The 23,901-nt window shown below is 36.9% G+C and overlaps 1 protein-coding gene and 1 long non-coding RNA gene across 5 annotated transcripts in view; one reads left to right on the top strand and one right to left on the bottom strand.

Moving 5' to 3' along the window:
- Window positions 1-23,426, top strand: part of LOC149661378 (protein turtle-like) — a 123,332-nt gene extending 99,906 nt beyond the window's left edge. For 2 of the 3 annotated variants that reach the window (XM_089842886.1, XM_089842885.1), the window contains exons 6-14: window positions 1,944-2,240; window positions 8,056-8,346; window positions 8,882-9,472; window positions 9,541-9,678; window positions 9,802-9,829; window positions 14,534-14,619; window positions 22,341-22,504; window positions 22,588-22,880; window positions 23,072-23,426. In XM_089842886.1, the coding sequence (XP_089699012.1) occupies window positions 1,944-2,240; window positions 8,056-8,346; window positions 8,882-9,472; window positions 9,541-9,678; window positions 9,802-9,829; window positions 14,534-14,619; window positions 22,341-22,504; window positions 22,588-22,878 (1,886 nt within the window). In that variant the 3' untranslated portion in view covers window positions 22,879-22,880; window positions 23,072-23,426. The remainder of the gene's footprint in view (window positions 1-1,943; window positions 2,241-8,055; window positions 8,347-8,881; window positions 9,473-9,540; window positions 9,679-9,801; window positions 9,830-14,533; window positions 14,620-22,340; window positions 22,505-22,587; window positions 22,881-23,071) is intronic. The other variant, XM_089842887.1, reaches the window with a different exon arrangement.
- LOC149661379 (uncharacterized) lies at window positions 20,738-22,344 on the bottom strand. Of its 2 annotated transcripts, XR_016368845.1 has the most exons (3): window positions 21,982-22,344; window positions 21,838-21,901; window positions 20,738-21,729 (listed from the first exon to the last, which is right to left on the bottom strand). It is a non-coding gene; the product is annotated as an uncharacterized LOC149661379 (long non-coding RNA). The 2 variants fall into 2 exon arrangements; XR_016368846.1 differs by having other exon boundaries at window positions 20,738-21,746; window positions 21,838-22,344.
- Window positions 23,427-23,901: the final 475 nt, after the last annotated feature.

The following is a 23,901-nucleotide window of genomic DNA, read 5'->3' as shown; positions in this document are numbered from 1 at the left end:
ATGATTTAGTAAATCTAGAGTGAAAGTTTGGAGCCTAGAGCGCGTTCGTACTTCCCACAATGATTAATGTTTTTGGTTTTGCCGCGAATACCCGTTTCGCGAGTCCAAGTGTAGAATGTACTATGGTCAAGCCAAGCTATATAACGTATAACAGTCTAAACCGCTTGTCGTCGTTATTTATAGCAAATCCTTGGAGTTGGGCGCTCAAGGTTTATTCTAGAGACATTAGTATCGCGTTCTTCCTTATAGTACTAACCCTGAAACGTTAGGCCTCGGTCAGCGGCCCGAGAAATAAAGCATTCAGCACAAAACTTATTACGAACGAAGAATTTTTGACGTCGGGAAAAACATTTTTCTACGTCAAGTCACGAGTTTGCCTCCAGAAAGACCCCCTTATACTTTCTTAATGTATTCCGAAACGCTTTTTGTGTAAGCCTTGGTGGGCATTTTTCAAATGGTACCACCAGTTATAGCGAAAGAGTTTTATTTTTTATTTCAAAATACAATATGGATAAAATAATACTTTAGACATAAATTTTTAGTATCCTCAATATGAGGGTATACACGTTCTTCATGGCTTAAAGGTTTGAGCACATGCACTTTACAAACTTACCAAGCTCCGTTAGTACGCGATAACTTTTCTGAACTGGTAATTTCTTTCGATATTTGTGTCGGAAGTTGCTTACTAGAGGTAAAATTCCTTTTAACCATAACAATATAATGTGTAAGTAAGACTCTGTATTAGAGGCCAACCATAAGGCATTGTCCATGCGAGGCAAAATTGAAACAGACTGCTGCGCCATCTTCGTTAAAATAGAAGTATGGCCTTTGCCTTTGGTAGATAGAGATAAAAGTTGGTGATGGTTTGTTTCCGTAAAAACCGCCACCAATACAAGAAATACACCACCATCACAAAACACCCATATTTATGGAGTGCATGAAAGGCTTGTGGCTATACACATACCCTAATTCTAATGTAAGATGTGACGTTACTACTGAAAGCATGAGAAATATAGTTTCTTCGGGTAATTTACTTCTGATAAGGTATATTTTACCATAGATTGGCTTTAAAGATAGAATTGGAGCAGTATAAGAAAGAGAAATGATTAGCTTCTTTTCTCGGAATTCATGAATAGCGCAGTGGTTATTACTGTCAAGAGAATGCAATCCATTAATAATTTTATTCGACAAGAAAAATAACCTTTCAACCGTATATGTTCAAACACGAATTCAATTCTCCAAGAATATTGAATATAAATGTATACACAGCTCAATCGGTAAGAAGAAGCTGAAGAATATACGTTTTAACACGAAATTCTTGGACGACAAGATATTATTCATATCACGTCTCTTTCCATTATTATACGCTATGTTTCCCCTTAAGCGTGTAATTGTCAAAACATTTTTTGCTTATACTTTTAAATAAAAAAATAAAAATTTAAAGCACTGACTTAGAAATAAATTTCAGGTACGAAGATAAAGTATAGACATTGATTTCCTTACTCCCTTCCTTCCCCTTATTAACTCAGACAAAACAAACAAGTAAAGTTACTACTCGGACCTCTTTTTAAATTTATATTTTGGTAAGATTATTTTTTGTTTCATTTGTTTTTTGAAAGGAAGACGAAAATGGGAACCATCATTCTTTAATCCTTCTTTCTTTACTTGAGAACCATAAAATATTTTTTGTTTGATAGGGATTAAAATGTACCCTACTCTTGAGATGCTAGCTGTAAAAGTGCTATTATAGACCTAGATCCGGAGATATTTTTCTTCGGAGTCAAGGATTTATCCAGATTAAAAGATTATATATACTCAACCTCAAAGAGAGAAAAAAAAATAATAAACTTAATGAATGTTCTTTTGACCTTTTGTGACCTAGATTTTTAGGCCTTATAATAGACACTCGGGGCTATACTAAAACCATATATTCTTTATTCTAGTTCGGCCGAAAGAGGTTCAAATTGCCAACGAGCGGAAACCAATGTCAGCTCGGAAACCAGTTGACTTGATCTGCAGAGCCACTGGTTCGCGACCACCAGCCATACTGAGTTGGTGGAAAGGCAGCACCAAGATGACCAGAACGAAAGACCGGATATCCATCGATGGTTACGTCACCACCAGTATCTTGACCTTTACGCCAACTAATGAGGACAGCGGAAGACACTTATCGTGTCGTGCTGAAAATCCACTCATCCCCAGAAGTTCCGTCGAGGACGAATGGAAACTTGAAGTTAACTGTAAGTAATTAAATTTGTTAAGAATTGAGTTTATGATTTACGCGTACCAAATAGTTGATTATACTAGTTGAAGACAAATCAACGAAGCCTTAATTTGAATGCGCAAAAGTTAAGCTATTGTAAATAGAGATAAGGCTAGGCTTGGCAAACGGCACTAAACCATATTTAATGAGGCCCGTCGACAAATGGATTCTCTATGAAGAGCTAAGCTTAATTTCGAGGAAATAAATTGCTGGCCATAAAACCTAAACCGATATAGCTCATTATTTCAATGAGAAACGTCCATCAGACCACGGACCCCATCATGCATTAAGCCGAAATTCCTAACTATATTTCTATTCCTGAAACGCTAGCCGAGGTCCATTTGACCCGTTTAAACCCATACTCGTTTCATACTGATTTGAAGACGGGGGAGACTTTAAGCCCGAAGCCATTTTCGATGAAAAAGGGTTATATACCCAAGTATACGTCTCACATTGATTTTCTTTAGAGCCCGTTCGTAAGCCCACCCTTATGCCCCATCCATGATAGAAGATGGAAATCGGTATTTTTCTTTCAAGCCCCAATATTGTAATTTGTTCGAGATTTTTGAAAAGGTAGATCTGGAGATGGTCGTAGAAAATTCCTGGAAGCCAGTTGACCTAGTTCTTAACTTTCTCGAAAGTCTAGGGATAAAAATCGTTATATTCAATATCCTGGCATATTTTATCTCAATTCTCAAGACTGTCGTGCAACATTACGAGCTAAATTCGTCTATTACAATCTATAGTTTAAACTTTATAAAAAGAAAACAAAGAGGTTTAAGGTTAGTTTGTCCCAATACTTTCATCGGTTCATCTACTAGTTATATTTTCTAAAAATAAAAATATGTTCTGAGGGATTAGTTAATGAATTGAGTCGGTTCGAATAATCTGGCACGCGATACGCCAAAGCTCTTTTCGCGAAGGATGATTTAATGATTGGAACTTAATGAAACCTGTAAAACTATCGAGGGATATTTTCAAAGGTTTCAGCCTTGACATTTATTAAACAACACCCCACGAATACAATTTTGATAAGGCAGGTAATTAAACGCGTTTTCTCGTGACTCTTTAATACGCCAAGATTACTCCTCCCCCTACCGAGAATATTTTATGAAATCAGTTTTTCATTAAGTAATACCATGGTAATACGTATAAGAAACGCTCCATTAGGCTTAGCTATATTATTAGCATACCGGAGGAAAATCTACGTGATTACTTTCTTAGAAAGGCGTGCGCGAATTCATTCAGTCATCTCGAGAATAATAAAACCAAAGAGTTGATCTTAGTGGATACTTCCCCTTTGCTGCTACAGTTTTTTATTGTTCATGCGGTCGTTGAATAAATTCATGATAATGCCAATTAAAAGAAAACGGTTACACTTCTTTTAAGTAACGCGCTTTCTGTTAAAATGGTTTTCGCGATCAAAATTCTAAGTTCATCTCGACACGTATAAGAAATTGAATGGTGTTGACCTCCATACGACCATGAGTTAGTCACGACCATGAGTTAGTCCAAGTAGTGTAACTCCGAGAAATGGAAATAACGGAGCTATTTAAAGATTATTAAAAAAAAAACTCCTTAATGACTATCACAATCCGGTCTCTTTTCCTCGAGTGACCTGACACAACCATCTATGAACTTGGTAAGCGTCGACTTTAGTGTCAGGTTCACGGTTTCTGGTTTATATAGCGTGGAAGCGTCAAACGAAGTTCTAGCTTCCTCCATTTTTTTCCAATGCAACGTGCGACGGAAGTTGGGGAGTCTAAACAGCTTCGTTGAATATCAATTCTGCCATTGTGGAGCGATCTATTAGGGTCATTCCGTCAGAAAAGAGAATAAAAAGCAACTCCCAAATCCTTCGTCCCCCCTTAACTTTGCCTAAACAAGGTGCATAATATTATTAACACCCTCAAAGAAAAACGTTTAACAATTAATCGGATTCCATTGGTTATCCCAAGGTTAACCAATTTAATGTTTAAAATGTTGCATTTTCTCGACATAACCATTTAGTTTGTTTATAACAAACCATACCTGATCAGCCCTTCGGTATTTCCTCTATCTGATAATAAGAAACCACTAAACTAGTATCAAAATTCGATATCATTTACATCCAATTGGTGCAATAGCAAAAGTTCTGTTTTACTATCAACGCAAAAACAATTATCGCTCCAAAACCGAATTTTTTCCGTAGCTACGAGCTGACAATGTAAGAGGCCAAAAAACCCTCAAACTCCTTATGGACACAAAGGAAAAAAAAATAGATTGGGAGTCTTTTCATTACTGCGTTTCTGTCAGTGAAGTTTTGCGGCGTGTCTATATGTCAGTAATTCCTTGGCTGGGTGCCCTTTTTGTCCCCGACGCGTTGCATCACGACTACACTACACCAACTATGCCATACCGTGGTTTCAGCGTCGAGACACGTGGCGCATGGCCCTGAAAAGGAAATTGCCCCGCGCTGTTAAATTGTTTGACGTTTTTCTTTTCTTTCTGGTTTCTAGTCATTCCCGCCTCAGGAATTCGTATTTTCAGGAGAGGGGGAGTAAACTCCGGCCCTTTTTGCTTTTCATTGTCCGTGACTCGGAAGTCCAAACGTTCCGAAACGGACGACATTTTGACCACCGTAATTAATTGCGCTATTCGGTTTTACGTAAAAGCATGCGAGACTCTCTGACCAAATATGCCGCAACTTGCTGCCAGAACTAGAGTCATAGCTAGTTCAAGCGTTTTAATAGTGCGTGATCGTGATCGTGCCTTTACGACGTTTATTAACAGAACGCCACTTTCATTTGTTTGTATAAAACTGCTGGTCTGAAATGGTTTAATATTTTATACGCAAGCCTATTTTATAATTAATGCAAAGCCTAATTAATCAATTAATTTGAAATGCGTTGGATGTGTGAGTTTTGAGGAAGAAAAACTGAAGCGCACTAGCAATTACAAACTTTGTTTAACGTGGCTTCAGGATAAATAAGGTAAATATACTTTACCTCTAAAAAGTAGGCACCCCTACCATTCGATTCAGTCGTGAAATTCTACCAAGAGCAAATATTTAAGAGTGCTAAACCTAATTTAACCATAATTTTTGGCTTTAATAATCAATTTAGATAATACTACATCAAAAAACGTAAAAATACGTGCCAACTGAATATCTATGTTTATTGATTTTTACAAGTTATTGTTGACTTGTGTCCAAGGCTTTTCGACCTAGAAGGCTTAAATTAAACGCGTGTATCCTTGAGCCGTCCCGCCCCTTTGCGTTTATTTCTCTCATATTAGGAAGACATTATATTCTATTCGTAATTAACGTCGATTCTCCTTCCTCCCTTTTTTGCGTCCATTTCAGGAATACAATTCTAGTGGCTTTAGTTTTCATTCCAATAAAAAGTCATTTTGTTTTTACTCAACAAGGGCGCTGATTTTCTAGAGAGAAGTAATTAAAAATCTACCGCTCTCTTGTTCGTTTCACTATATCCACCTCGCCTGATGTAATTACAATTCGATTTTCCATTTTTCTCGCGTGCCCACGATCTAGGTTGAGCGGCGAGTTTCGACCAGCTCGGAGTATAGGATACTAACTCCCTCTGGCTCTTTCCTCTCTCGACTTTTAAAAGTATTCTATTATATTAAAAATTATATATATCCAGCAATGGTTAGCTTTAGTTTCACAATATCCTCGGTTTTTGTTTAAATCTTGCAATGTACTTACGTACATGTAGATTCTGAAAGAAATCCAATTGTACGCTGAAGTTGGAAGATGGAAATCTGCAGTGACCCGAGCGTATATTGCTATAGCCTAAAGCGTTTACAGTTATATCTTAGTTGGATATTATTATGGGCAAGGGTTAGAACTATATACAGATTACAGAGTGGAATATTTTGCCGTTGACCAGTTTAAGTATTTGTGCCATGTGCAATGAATAATATTAGGCAAAGAATTAAGATTTTTGCACTTGGGAAAAGTGAAATGAATGCACTGAAATAATATATAGGAATTCCTTATTAGTTAGATAGGTGTACATTGTACCCGGATGATTATTTAGAAGTATACATTTGTGAAAGTGTTCGTTAAAATATATTACATTTTTGTAGTATAGGTCTTAAACCCCTATTACAATACTACTATCCAAAAGGCGAAGGTCTCCACCACGTAGACCAAATCTAATTTGTCAAAGGAATTAAAAGATAATTTGGTTTTCAAATCCTTCACAAAGGCATAAGTTAAATTTAAAATTTTTCCCCCAATTGTACAAATTGGGTGCTATATTACGACTGAAAACCAGTGCAGAATAAGTATAAAAGATATGCGATTGAAATCTGTACTTTTTTTCCTTATTAAAAGTATACGGAGAGGATGGGTTTGAGAGGTTTGTTTTGTACGTGTTAGATCTCCAAATTAGTAGTCGTGGCTTCGTTTTTGCGGTGTGATTCGCGTCAATGCCTTTTTGGGGGCTTTTTAAGATAAATAGTTGCCGCGAACCCTTAATTAAAGGTCCCCATTCGTGACACAAGAACTTTTGACTTGATTAATGGGACACACGCTCGTCCTCCCCCCCCCCATACCACTTCCCTATCTACAGTTCCGAGAAGCGAAGGAATAAGCTTATCCCCCCTCATCTAACCCTTTAGTTACGTTTTCCCACGCGCTCCTCCGTACATCTACGCTTCTTTTGAATTCTCCATTGTCTTCCACGGGGGATTTGAAATCATCCTTTAAATCTCAGGAGAAAAGTATCGTAATTTGAAGAATTGCTACGCGATGACAAAGGTTCAATTTGAAATTCCACCGTAATTCAATTCGTTGATTTTGAAGAGTTTCGTTTTTGTTATCCAATATTTCTAATCATCTAGTTTCACAAAACTCTCAGCGTATTCTGTAAAGTTTTCGAATAGACAAACTAGTTTAGTTTGATTTAATGCAACTAAATCAATTTTTAAGTAAATTAGGTTATGACGAACTCAGTTAAATCAAACCTAAACTTTACTTGAACAAAGATATCAATGTTTCAACATCATTTAAGTCACTTTCGTATAAATTTGACTTACGCCATTTTAATCCCGAATTGTTGGAGATGAGTTTTCTCTACTGAATCTCTCGAGAGAGACAAAAGGAAATACTTCTCGTTTTTATCTAGCATCGGCTCCGAAATCAAGTGGGATTCGTTCTATCCCTAGGAATACAATCAAGAAACGGTTGGTAACGTGATCTAAGTCGAGTCGTGTATCCGAGAACACAAGGAATGAAAAGGGTTATTATTCTTTTTAAGGCATTTTTAATTTTTGTTCCTTTTATCCTTTAATTACGTTCAATTGGAGAGCGCCTCGCGGTTTTCTAGCTCTGTACATTCGTGAGTTAAGGGTTGAAAGAAGAATGAAATTCGGAAGAAACGTTCCATCTTGTAGGCTCTTTCTCTAGCTCGACTCGCTCTCGACAATTTCACCCCGAATTTTTTCCTTTTTAGCCTTATTTGTCAAAATCAAAAGTCCCTCTTCCTACATCCCTATTTTTTTTATCTTCCATCCACTCTCCTCTTGCATTTCGCGCCAAGTCTCTTTGCATTATCTCCAAATTCTTTTTGTTGCATTTCCTAGCTAGTAATTGGAAGCCTGGCGCTAATGGCGTCGACCCTTTTTGTAACCTTTTTTTATCCTGTTGTTTTGGAATGTTGTTTTAAGATGTATAGACTTTCTTCTGGGGTTCATATGTAGGGACTGGCAAACCCGTGCAATAACGTCAAATGTTTGAGCACTATGTTTAACTTTTAAGGCATAATATGTATTTTTCTTTGGCACAGATGTTCCTCAGTTGACCTTGCGATTGGGCAGCAAATTGAACCAGGACTCTATCCAGGAGACTAATGACGTGTATTTCGAGTGCAACATTCGGGCCAATCCTTGGGTGACCGAAATCGGCTGGAAGTTCGGCCACAAAGAACTCTTGACCAATCTCTCTCACGGGGTCATCGTTAGCAATCAGTCTTTGGTCCTCCAGAAGGTTAATCGTGGACATAGAGGATATTATACCTGCACTGGAACCAATGGAGAAGGACAAGGAGAGAGTAATAGAGTCTTCCTAAGAGTTCAATGTAAGTATTTTTTTAATACATATTCTTATTAGGAAAATTAATTTCTTTTAGTACTTGACATACACTTCTCATTAATAGTTTTAAGATATCTTAAATTTTAAGAGCTGAGAATAGTTTTTTTACATAGAAAGGCTTTGCAAACGCTTAATTATATCTTGTAAGAACTCCACTAAACTTACAACAGCAACAAAATCTAACTAGTTCTAAGCTTTCAATTCCTTCTTTTTATTAAAATTGGCCGTATAAAAATTTAAAAGTATCACGTTTGTTCATTGGAATCTGAGTAGTTTCGTTGTTGGAAAGAACTGTTAAGCCCTTTTAATACTTGAGAGCAATTTTGATTTTTAAAATAGGCAACATACAAGCTAAGCTTTAATTGAAATAGACTCGAATCCTTTAATAACGGAAAAGCCCCAATTAACTAAAATTGATACCTCTTGTAATCTCTAGTCTGAGCGGGAATTTCCAACTTTTTTATGTTCAAAGTTTAATTTTGAACAGTATTAAAAAAATTATTTATCCAACGTTTCTTTAGATGCTCCGGTTTGCAAGGCCAATCAAAAAATGGTGTACGGTGTAGCGCGTCACGAGTCGGTTAAAGTGTATTGCGAAGTGGATGCCGATCCCGAATTATCGAGCTTCCGTTGGGAGTTTAACAATTCCATGGAAACCATGGACGTAATTACGACGGAAAGTGACGGTAGACAAAGTACCGCGACTTACATTCCGCGATCCGAGAATGATTACGGGACGTTGTTGTGTTGGGCGCAGAACTCGGTCGGTATGCAACAAGAACCTTGCGTCTATTCTATTATACCGGCTGGACCTCCAGATCCACCGGAAAACTGCACTTTCACAAATAAAACGGAGACGTCCTTAGCGGTTGAATGCGTTGAAGGCTACGACGGCGGACTGCCGCAGTTCTTCGTCATGGAAGTTCATGATTCCGGGCAACATCGTGTCCGTGCCAATGTCTCAACGGACGTACCCGTCATGGCCGCTCAGGGGCTTCCCGCCGGTACCAGCTTCGTCCTGGTCGTTTATTCGGTCAACATCAAGGGCCGAAGTCCCACCGTTATCTTGAGAGCTTCCACTATGCCGTCGCCAGTTAGACATACTCAAAGAGGTAAGAAATGCGCCCTATAACTAGGTTTTTGGAATCGCATTTACTATAATGGGGTCAATTTGTTTCAGAAGCCATGTGGCAGTTCAATATGAGCCCGGTGCTATTGGTGCTAATAGGTGTGGTACTTGTCCTGGTACTTTTGGCCGTTCTCATAGTTGCTTTCATGAGGGAAAAGACGAGAAGAGGCAAAATTAATGGCGAACCACGTAAGAGCATTCGTTTTCAATCTTTTTTACGAGTAAATCCATAAATTTGATCGCACGAATCGATACTCATTATAATATTTAGTGTTAAAGTTTATAATTTAATATTTGGTATTTTATTTACAGCAGAAACTCTGACGTACGACAATCTAAAGTAAGTCTAAATTTGAGTTAATTATTTAGTTGTTTGAGGGAAAATATTGTAGTACATATCATACGAGATCTAGGGACCCTATATGAAATTTCTTTAATGAGAACGCGACCTTCTATGGCCATATACCCAAACAAAATCCCACTTTGACCTTTCGAATGGAAATTCAAAAAGTAAAGGCTTGCAGAGTGTAGCGTAGTTCTTCTTGGGTTTATAGAACTGTGAAAGTCTTTCCTATAAGTCTCGTGTATCAAGAACCAGAGAGAAATATAAATAGTCGTTTTCAAAAACCATTTTTGCGCTTCTCTTCCATTTTTCTTTTTTTCTGTATTGAGGAAATCGCCTTCTGAGTTTTACGTTGGTACTTGGTGGGGCAAGATACCCAAGGCTAGTAAGAAGGAGGGCACTCGCCCCACCACTCTTTCCGTTTCTGTTCCGATGAATAAATATTCCCGGTGTTAGCCTTGGGCCGAAGCTATGTGTACTACAGCCTATTCCTCTCTTTCTCGCGCGCTATCTTCCGCCCACCCACCCCCCGTTGGACTCTTTGCCCACCCTTTCTTAAAAGAAGGATACCCTTTCGGAATTGGTGAGTGGATGTTGGATAGTTCGCCCGTTCAGTTCAATTTATCTTTTTTACGGTTCCTCCTTTTTCTCGCGGGGATTTAAAGTGCCAGTGATATAATATTTTGACGGAATTATTTCGCCATACCTTGAATTGACACCCCTTACCTACAGAGTTCCTCACCCATACATAATTTTATATCAATTTATTTCTTACCCCATAATTATATGGCTTTCTCAATATATTGTTTCCATGAATAATTTTGAAACTCCAGCAACACTTGTTCTGTTATGAGATTTGTTTATTTTGCCAAGTACTTGACCTAAGAGAGTAGTGTTATTTATTTTATAAAACGTTTTCTTGGTTTTAAAAATCTGACGCTTAAAGCGTTTTCTTTTGACTTCCCCAAACAGCTTCTTAAAAAAATTAAAAAAGTTTTTTTAGGAAAATTGTTTATTATTATTTTGCAGGACCAATAGCTTCTAAGACACTTATGTTCATTAACGTACTGTGTTACAGTCACTTTAGAAGTATATATTTTTGGGTTTTCTTCGAAAGTGTAGTCTCCCCCCCCCCTCTCTCTGTATTGGGCTTCGCTTTGGGGTCTGTATAAATAACTTTTTATTAAGTTTACACTCTTTGAGCTACTGGTTGCTGATATTTTTCTTTCTATATGGAAAACTCGATCGGGTTTACGAACGGGAAAAGATTTTCGAATAGATTTCGTTCCGTTTTATAAATAATATATTCGAATTTTAAAACGTTGCTCTTTTTAACAAAAGACCCCCAATTCTTAAATGCATTTGAGTCTGAATTCAAAGCAATTTTTTTCCGGAACTGATGATCACTATTTATGAATGTGGGAAACTGTTTTATTCCGCGGTTTTGTCAATATTTTACTAAGGTCTCTGAATGGTTTCAATTTCATAAATTGCTCACATTTGCCAAGAGTAAAGTAGGTCATGTTTAGTTAGTCCTACTTTGAATCACACGACGTCTGAAGTTTTAAAAGTCTCTGTAAAAATATTCGTTAGAAGGTTATTAAAGAAGAAGGGTGAAACACTTCCCCGTTAGTGGAAATACCATCTCTGTCTAACACTTCGGTATATTAAAAACTGATAATTGCACCCCAAAAATTATGTATGAATAACTGAATTTCTCTATAATTCATTCAGTTTTGCTAGCTATCTTGCCAAATGGTCTACAATATTTCAGATTCATGGTTTAACACTTCTCTCGCAGAGAAATGTTACTATATTTCTGACGTCGTATATTTTACTTCCCTTTCTATGCGTGGTTTTAGATTGAATATGAAAGTTTGATATTAAATTTAAATTCGACTTTGAGCCGTCGCTCGCGAAAAACCAAGATGAGTTGAACTGTTACAGGGAGTGAGCCGCTATGGCAATGACCCAACTCGCTCCCCGAGGAGATCAAAAGGGATTCATTCCAGCACTGGAGCCTGGGATATAGCTCTTATGCCGAAAAGGCATTCAAAACATTTTCGTAAAACAACGTAACCATAGTAACGAGGCATTTCCACAACACTTTCTCTTTATATTCTTTCCAGAAAGGATACGAAACAATAGTCGAAATGTATAACAACAGCACGATAAGATATTATTTTATATACAATGTATACCAAAATATTTTTCATGGCATTTAAAACTTAAGACAAAAGGATTGTTCAAAAATCTCTGATCTTGTTTAACATATGTAGCAGACAGCATACCATGCCATAGAAGTCATATTCTGTCTCTCGTCCAAATAAACTAAATTTATTTCAATTGTAGAAATGATGGGAAAAAACAATTAATACTAGCATATGTATAGAATCTAGAACAGGCCATACGCGAGAGGCGAATTTCTCGAAATCGAATATATTGGCCCATAAAAGTTTTCTATTTCGTGGAACGATCTGTTCTGACTATTATCCAGGGGTTTATTTGAAACATTTCTACTCTTTGAAAGTTTTCTTTCGCTATACTCCATCGTCTGCGTCCATTTGGGATCGCTTTAGTAATGATAACTCGCGAAATTGTCGTGAGACTGGTTTTATATTTCCCAGGAATTATCGTAGTTCTAGAATTCCAGCAATTTCTTAAGAGAAATGGATATTTCCTAAATTATCTTTATAAACAGAGTCTCCCAAAGGCTTAATCCCAATATGGTTTTGACGGCAGTCAAACTTAATAAATTAAACTTAGAAACTGAACAAGGGTAATATCATGGAGGAAAATTGAAAGGAGAAGAAAAGACAGAACCGGATCTACTAATCAGGCTTTCGATACCAACCTGCCACAGCTGGAAGGATGGGTGGGTTTGGAAGTGTATCGTTCGCAGCCTGGTAAAATGTAGTCACGTGACAACTAACCTTGGTGGAAGGACCGTTGACTGGGTGTTGAAAGTGCATCATCTTTTCCTCTCCTATTTGTCCTCCATGGCGATATTTTCCACCCTGTGAACCTAGAATGATTCTGTATAGGAAATCGTCCCAACTCTCTCTTAGAGATCTATTAATAAATAAATTGGGGGGTTATTTTAGAAAGGACCAGCTTTACCCAGCTGTTGTATATTCGAAGTTAGTGTATAGTGTTTTTTTCCATTGCGAGCGAGAAGTGTTTGTTTTCTTATCTCTCGCTAAAAAAATAAAATTTTCTTCCATTAAAAGGGAGTTCAAAAGGGGGCCCTACCTTTCTCTAATTCCATTTAGTAGCCCCTTTTTTTCCTAGAAAATGTTTTTCATCATTTATGTAAGTGCCGATGCAGCAAAAAGCGTCGCACTCTCACCGAAACATCAGATAGTCGCGAGATTTCTTGTTTTTCTCAAATTTCCTCTTCCACCGCATTTTCTAGTGTTTCAACTCTAATCTGAAAAAAACCCTTAGATTGAGCGTAGACAAGGCTTAGCTTTTAGACCTAACTCTGACCAAAAATAGAATTAGGCTTAGTGTCTTAAAGCCAACTGAGAAAAAGGGTGAAGTCTTTTAACCAAAGCTTTGTTTGTGCTTAACAATTAATCGAAAACAACAATTGAAAACTTCCGTTAAAAGTCTGTTTAACTTTTAATTGTTCCAGATTATTTATCCTTTCTATTATTTAGTATGTTTTATTCCTTCACTATTGAAAGCTGAAAAGCTGCTTTCTCTTAAAGTTGTGAAATTTGAAAATAGATCGATATTTTTATGTGAGGATTTAGATTTAAAGCTTAGATTGGTTCAAGATTTTAAAAATTGTTCTCTGGATCCAACTCCTTATTTCATTTTTTTCGTTCCCACCAAAAAATCAATTTCAATCGAGTAAGGGGATTTTTAAGAGTACATGTTAGGTAAAAAGAGATCAAGACAGCCTGATTCAATTTAGTTCGTGGCTTAGATTTAGTTCAGAATACCTTTCGTAATTGATTCTTTAAGGATATCAGAGAACTCCTTCAAAAATACTGAAGAAACTACAGTTTTATTTCCAATGGAAAGCTTCCACATAAAGTACGATTTTTTTCATTCAAATTTGATTTTAATAATGGGATTTTATATTATTTCAATGATGGAAAATACCCTTAAATGCAAGAAACCCTTTTTTTTTAAAGTTTATACATTATGCCAAGAGATGTAAGTTGGTATTTTATCATTCGTAAATTAGCGGTAATACACCAAATACAGCTATTAATTACCGGTAATTTATCATTCGTAAATTAGCTGTAATTTATCAAATACAGCTATAAATTACCTATTTATGCATACCATGGCAATTAACAGGTAAATTACCAACTGTTACTATGAAAACCATAACCTTTCCTGTTAGTAAGTCACGTAAGTGCGAACATGGCTTAATGGGACTTATACAGGTCTCTTATTGAAAAATCGAACCTTTTTAGGTATCCATCGTAACTAGCCACTGTATGCAAATACCACCAAGTTTAGGTCTACTCTAAACCCTTTGCATTTTCAATATGAGATGAACATACACCAATATTTCTTTTATTCGATTTCTCCCTCTACCTGAATCATAAACCCACATGTTTTTTTTATTGAAGAATTGTAAGGAGTTGTATTATTCAGTTTGGGTTTAGGGTTAAGTCTTTTTTGTTATGTAAATGTGAATATTATTACATGGCTTTTGTTTTTATATTTTTTTTGTTACAGAAAGCAATCTGCCATGGGAAAGGAAGGCATGGATAAAATCTTCACATATACTGTACCAGAGGAAAAATGTCCTGATATCATACCAGGTAATTTTAAATAATACCTTTTTATTATAACAATTATTGTAGAAGAAAAAGTAAACGTGTATTTTGGTGGCTTAAAACGTCTTTAACTGTATCTTTTCTCGCTTCTCTTGGTTCGAAGTCTCAAACTTCGATCCAACCGCCCCTAGAAACGGTTTCCTTTAGTTTAGGAGAGATGGCGTAGGCTTCCCAGCAAGGCTTTCCCTCCAAGATTCCTTCCGCATTTGTATTGCAGAATTGAGGACAGTTTAATTTCAGCCTTACAAATTCGTCCACGTGATTAAAATCAATTTATTTTTACATAATGTACACAATTGTTAAACTTGAGGTTTTTAAACTTCGTAAATTGCTCTTTAACCTATGTATAATTTTCTGTTTCTGGATGGCTTTCCACTTTTCCATCGATAACCCATGTTTCTCCCAGTTATTCTAGGTGGCCAGCCGCGGCTCCTTAGTTTGCAATATCCATTTTTCAATATTTGAACATAAAAGGCGAATGGGAGGCCTCGTGTTTGCTCCTAGTCGCTTACGGTGGCGATTTTTACGCCCTAAAAGAGTAAGGAGGACCCACTGGTATTACGAGGGGAAACCCATTCCATACGTAGCTACAGATGGTTTCGATAAAATACCTGTGCTATATGGAACTCAACTATGATTTTCTTTACACTTTGCGATATTCTTGGCTTGATAAAGGAGGGGTATTTTTAAGCTCCGAAATAGTCTATTCTATGCAGAAACGAACCCTTTCCGGAGGGAGAAGCCGAGAATCCAAGCTATGAGAAGTTATACCATAAGAGAAGATTGGACCGTTTTTCTTGGCGGTATTTTTTTATGGCTAGACAAGAGCGCCCATTTCATCCTGAGTGCTCCATGGAACGTATTACTAAATGGTGTATTTAAAGGGATACTATAATATACTTGGATAATTGAATAGGCTCTTAAGTATTATGTGTTTAAGTTTTTACGAAAAACTTTGCCTTGTAACCTTTCAAAATTCGGGTTCTTAGTCTAGACTTCGATTATGAAGCAACGGAGCTATGGCTTTCGTTAAAACCTAGACAAGTATCGATTCTTCCGTGCGCACGTAGTCACCAGGATGCGTTTTAAACTTTTAGTATTTCCTCCTTGTTAACTATGCTATCGTATATGACCCAAAGTTGAACCTCAAAATTTAAAAACTTCTCAACTAAACCTCGTTTAACCTTTTTAACTTACTGGCGCCCTTCCTTAACGTTGCAAATTATTCTTGAAATAGGGCTAGAGTGGGCGAAAAAAGTTGGGTCGTTTCGAGGTAGCGACAGGCGGCTGCGACGCGGTTTCTTTGGGGGTTCTAGCTCGCCGCCCAGTCCGGATATTGCTTTTGACTTCCTGAGCCAAGCGGAAACGTAATAGGCACCCTCTTTCAGTCGCCCCACCATCGCCCACCTTCTACTTTCATTCTTTCTCTAGTCTACATGCTTACCGCCTTTTTGCGTTTTTGTTTCTCTCTCGAGATCTTATTATAAGTTTGGCGCGAAAGTTTTTTTTTTTTGCCTCGAGAGCGCGTCGTCACTTTTGCCAAATATGCCAGCGCTCTTATTAGTTAGTCAAGATGAGTCTCCATGCACTAGCTGCGGATTTGTATAGAAATTTATTCCTCCAAGTCTCAGGGAATTAATGCTTCAGGACCATTTGGGTATTGTACTATTGTGCTCTGCAGGAAGACGCGTAGTTTCAATCACGCCCGCTCATTATAACCTCGAACTGGCGCCCTCCAAAAATATGATTCATCTCTCCTAGTCCCGACTATGGGGTATTTCAACGCTGAACTTGGCTTCTCTATATTCCTCCTTACACAATCTCTTTAAATTCTATTTCCGCTTAGCCCCTCTACTGTTTCCTATAACGATTAAAGGTCGAGTGAATAAAGCCTATATTCTTATTTGGTATTCGGATGAAATAGCGAAAACTCTTGCCCTTTCACATTTCCTTTATACCTAATTCAAGACGAATCTAATACAGTCTTTCTGGCTACAAAAATGTTTAGTCTACCCCTGTGGGTTGTCTTTTTATAAAAGGCCAACGCCTTTTAGCCAATTTGTTTACGTGACTCATTTTAGTGGATGATTTTTGCAATCTTACGAGACTGCTGGGGAAACCTCGAAAATTGGCACGCGTTTATTTAAAATAATATAGCGGTTGGGACTCCTTTGTTCGCCTTAATGAGTTGCGCGGGGTGACTTTATTTATGGATCTAAATACTTTATAAACGTTGGCGAGCGACTGTATTATATTTTATATCTCATTATGAGACACAAAGCTATTATAAGGCAATTTGTCTGCAATATCTCCTCGCGTGCCTTTCGCCTTTGGACTATTTATTGTTATTCCCCTAACGCTAACGCTATGAGATTGGGATTTTCCATAGTAATTTCAATGACAAAGCGGGTTTTATTATTAAGAAAATCGACTTAAAATTAAAAAAAACTGAACATTTAAGTTCAAAAGAAAGTTCTCTTTATGGTTTAAAGGTTTTAGGTTTATTTAATGGTCAGCGCAAAGTGAACCCTTTTGCAGCAGGGCGGCACCCTTTGAAAGTAATGTATTACAAAAGTGGTTTTAGAAAACTGTAAGTACCTATAACGAAATTACGCAAATAAGGCATACGTAAACGTCTTACTAAAAAGCGAAGCTGTTGGTGGAACAGTGTGTTTTCAGTAGAATATTTTAATCAACAACAGACATCTGAAAATTAAACATTTACACGGTGTTCCTGATAAGTCTGCCATGAGTGAAAGGGTTAATAGTACACTTTCGCTAGACTATTTTAGGCGCCAATAAATGTTTGGGAGCCAATATCTATTTAACTAATATTCCATGTCCCTTTTCACTTTCTCCTCATGTGACCCAAAGAACACGCCTGTAAATTTATGCCAGACTTATCTGAAACAGCCTGTATAGTGATAGCATTCTTTTTCAGCTTTCTCGAAAGGAGTTTTCGTGTTTTCCTGGTCGCTCAAAGGCTATATTGTTTTTTATTTAATGTAAAAAGAAAGTACAAGATATTTGGCGAGAACAATACTTTGGGTTTTTTCGTTGAATTTCGATCGTGAGACGGCGTCACTATTTGTATAGTGAGACAATGTGATAGTATTGGGTAGGATATACGTTGCGAGGTTTAGTCCCTGCTCACGACACGAAACCATGCTCTTTGACCCAGACGCCAGCAAGATTCGAGAATAGGTCTATGTACATGCAAGGTTTCCTATCTACGAAGTAGAGGTAGTATAGGGATGGATTTTTCAAAAGCCAACCACGTTCCTAGTCAGTTTTCCTCGGAATTTGTTGGTCCCTACCCTCATCCCTTCGCGGTTCTACTTCATAAATATTTAACGCCATTCTCTGGGGTAATGTTCTTGCAGGATTTCTTTGGCCACGTAGCGACAAGTGTAAACCATTTCGACGACAACTCGCCTCCCTTTTCTTCTCACCCCCCCCCCCCTAGTGGACCCGTAGACATATCGATAGGTCAAAGACACGTAACCAAACGGTCATGAATACCACGAATTTTACGCTGTGCCCATGGATGAACCAGGCTCTATTTTTATATCAGAGTAAATCAAAATATGGGATAGTTAAGCAGTTAGACTTCACAAAAAAAAAAAACCAAAACCTATCTGGTAATATTTCACTTGGATTTGAAACATGGCGTCATAAAATTTAAATGCAAGACCGGGTAATTAGGATTAAAAATCAAGATCCGTTATATGGCTAGATAACGTCATTTGTTCTATTAATTATTTATTTTTTTTTGTTGGGTAGAAATTGGAACTATGTGGCACAATAGCTCGGTCTTTGTTTTTTACCTAGCCAAGGCCCAGTTGACAGACTATACTACATCCTTTATTCCACGAGACTTTTTATACTAATGATCACATTTTTTTGTTTTGTTTTTATCTTGTCCCGTTGTTTTAAGGGGACTAAATAATTACCATCGAAGGTAGGCAGCCTTCTGAAAAGATTAGCGCTATCCTATTTTTTTTTTCTTTGCCAACCATCTTTGAAGGCTGACAACGAGAAATTTCTTTCTTATGTATTTATAAGGTCCTTAATTTTTATCAAACTAAAATAGATACTGACGGTGTTGGAACCAAAGTGTCGGATAATTAACGCGAAAATGTAAGGGTTTTTATAATTTTAAAATTGAAACGCGAAAACTAGCCAACCTCTAGGATAAAGTACGGTGAATATAAACTTTTAAAGACTCTTCTTAATTCCTTCATGGTTTAAAAAGGTGAAGAGAAAAAAATTCTCTATAAAAAGTATAGTATTTTTTTTCAAGGAATTTGATTAATACGTTTATGAGTAAGAAAAATAGCTCTAATTACTTCACGGATTATTTATGAAAAGGAATCCTTTGTCTTCCCAAAAGTTTTTTTGGAGCTTTGCTCTACCCTAACCAATTTTAAGTTTCCTATTTTTCTTGTAATTTCAAATCATAATGATTGTCATCGCCTTATTTTGTAACCTGAACATAACATAGACAGTAGAAAAATATTTTCTGTTAAAAGCCAAACAAGAAAGTCTCGTATAGCTTAAAGCTATTTCCCGCGAGTTTTTAATATTTTAAAAACCGATATTTTGCCCAATCCCATACTCTTTAACTGAAAAACAAAAAGCGAGCCTTTTTAAAGATGTAAAAACCTTCGAAAAAAATTGTCCTATAATGAAAATATATAACTTGATGTAAGTTGTATCTTAAGATAGTGGTTACAGATATTTAGCCCGAAAGCGTCTGTGTATTTATAAGGTTGAACCATTTTACTAGTATGGGCTTCTGGTGATATCTAAAAAAAGGAAAGAACCCTGGAAGCGCTTCGCTTCTCCGATTTAGGCCTATAAATCTTGCACGGCCGAGAATTCAAAATCCCGACGGATCATGGAACTTTGAAAAACTTTTAAAAAGCTTGTTTTTCAGGGGTCGATTCCATTATTTTTTTATTTCAACAAAATATATCGCATCGTCTCTTTTTTATCAAGCTGCTGAACTGACTTGTTGAGGCTTAGCGGTTTCGTTCTAGCCGTGGTACTCTGGTATTTAATCTTTACGATATAGTGCAGTTTTCTGTCGTAAAATCGTACCGTCTTTAGCCACTCACCGAATTATTGAAAAGCCTAGGCCTAAGCTAAGAGTTCTATCCTATAACTTTGCTTTTTATGATCGATTAAACCCGTGGAAAAGATCGGGTTTGAAACGTTTTTCTGGTTTCTATCTTCTGTTTTATTTTATTTTACTTTTGAGTCAATTCCCCACCAAACTTTGCTGCATTGCTCTTACGGTTTGGTGTTCAACCGTAAAATTTGGGAGAATTTTAGATCTCTTAAACTGATAGCGCTTGATAGAATAACTCTATCTATACGTATATAAGAAGCCTTTTTATTTTATATAAAAGTCTTCAAGTTTAAAATGAACGTCATGTTTTGGTTAACTGCCGTTTTAAAACAGGCCTTAATACAAAAATTAAACCACAAAGGCCGTCTATAGACTATAGTTAAGAACTCAGGAGTATGAGATCTACAAACTTATGAAAACTCGTACTTTTTCGCTGCGTTTAAAATCACAAATTTAACAAAAATATGGAAATTACTTAATTGCTCTAAGTAAGCTTAATGGCTTTCGGTACGACTTCCATCCCTTTGATATATTCAATCCTTAACTAAATGTCAGTCGTCTTTTATTAGCGAAATCCTTTTTATCTCTCGCAAAGTCTCAGTGTCTCTCCCCATTATTTTTTGTTTAAGCTTTCTCCACGGTGACAATTTCTCGCAATTTCTTTTCTTCGGAGACACGATAAGAGAGAACTACTCGAGAGCTGGGCCATTTTATTCCCTCGATGAGTCGGTTTCCGGCTTGGATAATTCCTTCTCATTTAGACCTCTTTTGCTCGAGAGAGAAAAAAAATATATACTTACGCGATATATCTTTTCTGAAAAACTATCTTGGAAGAAGGGGATCCAAGATGATATTACTAGAAAAGGCATTTCATATTTCACGGTTGCCACAGATTTTTAACGTAAAAACATTTGGACTTTTCTAGGATTTTGAATATTATAAACAAGTATTAAATACCCTAAGAGAAAATACTTAGTATCTACCATTTATTTAAAGTTACGCGAAAGTACATTAAAAGTAAATACACTTTGATGGGTTTCATTTTTATAATGACTAACACGTTTAACACTTAACATTGTTAGTGGAGCGCAAAATACTTCGGGTAATCACGAGTTTCAAGCTTAATGACTAGCGTAGATGTTATGTAAACTAACTCAATTTCAACAAGCTGAAAGGAAAGAAAAAAATTCATCCAGAAATGCGCATTCCAAGTGCTACGAAAACCATCCATTGTGTTGTTGATGTAAGTTGGTTGAGAATTTAGAGGCGCTTGGAAACGATTCTCTTTGTTAACTCGGGTACTCTAGGTGTAGTTATTTTCGGTCCTAGTTTAAGAGTTTATATCAAAAAGAATAAAAAATAGTTGTAGCTTAGAAAAGCGTAAAGATCTTATCACAGGTAACTCCGGAAGAGAGAAAAATATGGTGGCAAACTCGCATTAGCCTTTTTCTTTTCGCTAACACTTGAAGAAGTACTTGGATAAATTTGGCACTCTCTGGGTAGTTTTCCGTTTTTTTTTTCGTCTCTAGCTATTAAGTGTAATAACAATAGTTATAAGGCAGGGTTATTTTTGTCGGTAATCGAGAGAACTTCCAAGGGAGAAAATATATGATAAATAATTTAATGGTGTTGTTAAGTGCCATTAAATCTGATTTACAATCTTACCACCTTCACTCTCATTATATTATTTAGGTTAATAAGGCTTAAATGATAAAATAGCAAGCGTTTTTATGTTATTTTCGCGTGACATGAGCCCGAAATTGTACGTTTACTTCATATACCGATAAAAATATTCGCAAAAAAGTTACCTACGAGTCTAAGCATTTTCAATTTAAAATATGAAATTTAAATCCACAATATTTTACCGATCAAGGTTTAGAAAAATACAATGTTCGGTGAACGCGAGATGAGTCCCAGTTTCTTTCATCCAAGTTGTATTATTGTTAGATATTGTTTCTCGCCTGTCAAGTGATATTAGCTTGTGAAAAAAGATATAGGTTACAGGCAATCATTCCCGAGACTGGTAATCGACTAAGAAAGAGAGAAATAAGTTGTAAAGAAGGACTGACCACGCATCCATCCTGGCTCCCATAGAAAAAGAAGGCATTTTTTTTCTGCCAAGAACCCGAAGATCTATAATTGATACGATCCCAAAACGAAATGGAATCTACCTAGTTTTTAACCCCTACAAAGACAAAGGTTTTCGGACTTACTTGGAAAATACGTCTTAGCACGAACCAAGCCTATTAAAAGTAACCGGTACATTTTGGTGTTTATGCCTTCACATTCTTGTTTTCTGGCCGATATTATGGCTAGATTTTGTAGATAGCCACCTTTAGGTTAAATCAATCATTAGTTGCCAATGTACGACGTTATGGGGATCGGTGTCAAAAGATCTTACGCCCCTTCGCATCCCGAAACAAATTTTCTTGTAAATTATTGATTGGACCTTTTCATCATGAACTAGTGAAAAACATTTTTTTGCGTAACCTTTGCTTTGTTAGGAAATAACTTAAGTGCTTTAATCCAATAAGTTTGCAATTTATATTATATTTTCTTGGTTTCTTTACAGACGTGAATGCTCACATGTCCGGAGGTTCGGAGCACAGCAAAAGCGGAGAAACTGATCAGCAATTAACGCCGTGGAAATCTTCCAATACATTTGGTCCCAACGAAGCCAGAGTTTCTTTAAATAGTGTCTCTTATTCTAGGCAGTCACCTGACCAATCTAACGTGGTAATTACGTTTAATTGATTTATTTCTGATTAATGCGAGTCCTAAAATTTCTACGCAATGTTTTTCTTCAAAATCCTTATTAGTGCTCAATGAAACTAAATGATTATTATTCGGCCGGGACTGACAAGGAACGCGGGGGATTCGAGCAAACGCGCTCTACTTCGCCCCCGGTTATCGTGAACCAGAGATTCAGCCCGACTGATCAGAGTGTTGCTCTTCAATCCGTTTTTCAAACGCCGTCTTCATCGTTATCGAAGCCTATCACGAGGTTAGCTGATACTTTAACGGGCAATACCAAGAATCTTCCTCTTGGTTTCCATTCGATTAGCTCGCCCCATCGAGAACAACCAGAAAACATGCAAACGGAAGTTTGATGGTAAGTTCAAATGAGTAACTAGTTTAAACTATACACCCAAAAAGGCCAGGTTTTTTTAGCATATTTCACGCTTTGTGTTGACGAAAGCTGCGACTTAGTACTTACAAATGATAGTACTATATGTTATCCCGTTACGTTTGATCTTATTTGATAATAATTGGTTTAAATGCTGCTTTTTGTTTTTGTTTCAGCTCAAGTTTGCCGGTTCAGTTTAATCGCGCGTCAATCGCGAAGGGGAATTGACTATCGCGCCTAAGAATAAGAAACGTCGAGTGCCAAACTCTTCAAAACCTCTTCTTTGAGTAACAAAGGACTTTGCGAGTAAGTCGAAAAACGAAGAAAATGTACTTCAGAGACATACGTACTGGCCAAGCGCGAATGGACAACCTGTACAGAAGCAACCGCGATATTTCCGAAATTTCGGACTTACCGGACCGCGAGACTGTAAAATATTTCGAAATTATCTTTTCTTACTAAACAATTCTGATGTCATTTATTGGTTGTAAATTATTTCGGAAAAGAAAATAATCAAATCTTACGTTTCCATATCTGGTATTTATTTTAAGAAATAGCCACGCATTATATTATTGGCCAAATAACCCTTGTCTAAAAGTAAGCAAACATATTTTTTAGCCACATCGCGTATGTACATCTATCAAACTATTAGTTTGACGTAGACATTGCCATTGGCCAGACAGTGCATGAACCATGAATATACAAGGGCTCTCCGACCCTCTCTCATTTTTACCCACCCGCTATGTTAAGCTCAATGAGGAAGATCGTCGTTTGTCCCACGGTCCGAATGATCTTTACCGTGATTTTGGTTTAACTCCACGATATCAAGACCAGTTAGAAAAGACAGTGCCTTGAACGGGACAGAAATCGATACCCTGCAAAAGGAGTGAATGGAAAATCATTGTTTCTCCCTTTAAACACCATCTGGAACTTTTTATAATATTCCTTCTCGGGGTTGAAATACTTGTTCGTATTCGCTTTGGGGACCGCTCCTGGTCTAGAAAGG

The sequence above is a fragment of the Phalangium opilio genome, unplaced genomic scaffold (assembly GCF_054372755.1).
Source record: "Phalangium opilio isolate 3A_F unplaced genomic scaffold, DU_Popi_V2 ptg000070l_1, whole genome shotgun sequence".
Lineage (NCBI taxonomy): Eukaryota > Metazoa > Arthropoda > Arachnida > Opiliones > Phalangiidae > Phalangium > Phalangium opilio.
The sequence above is the reverse complement of the archived record's forward strand: the minus strand, read 5'-3'. Positions and strand labels throughout refer to the sequence as shown.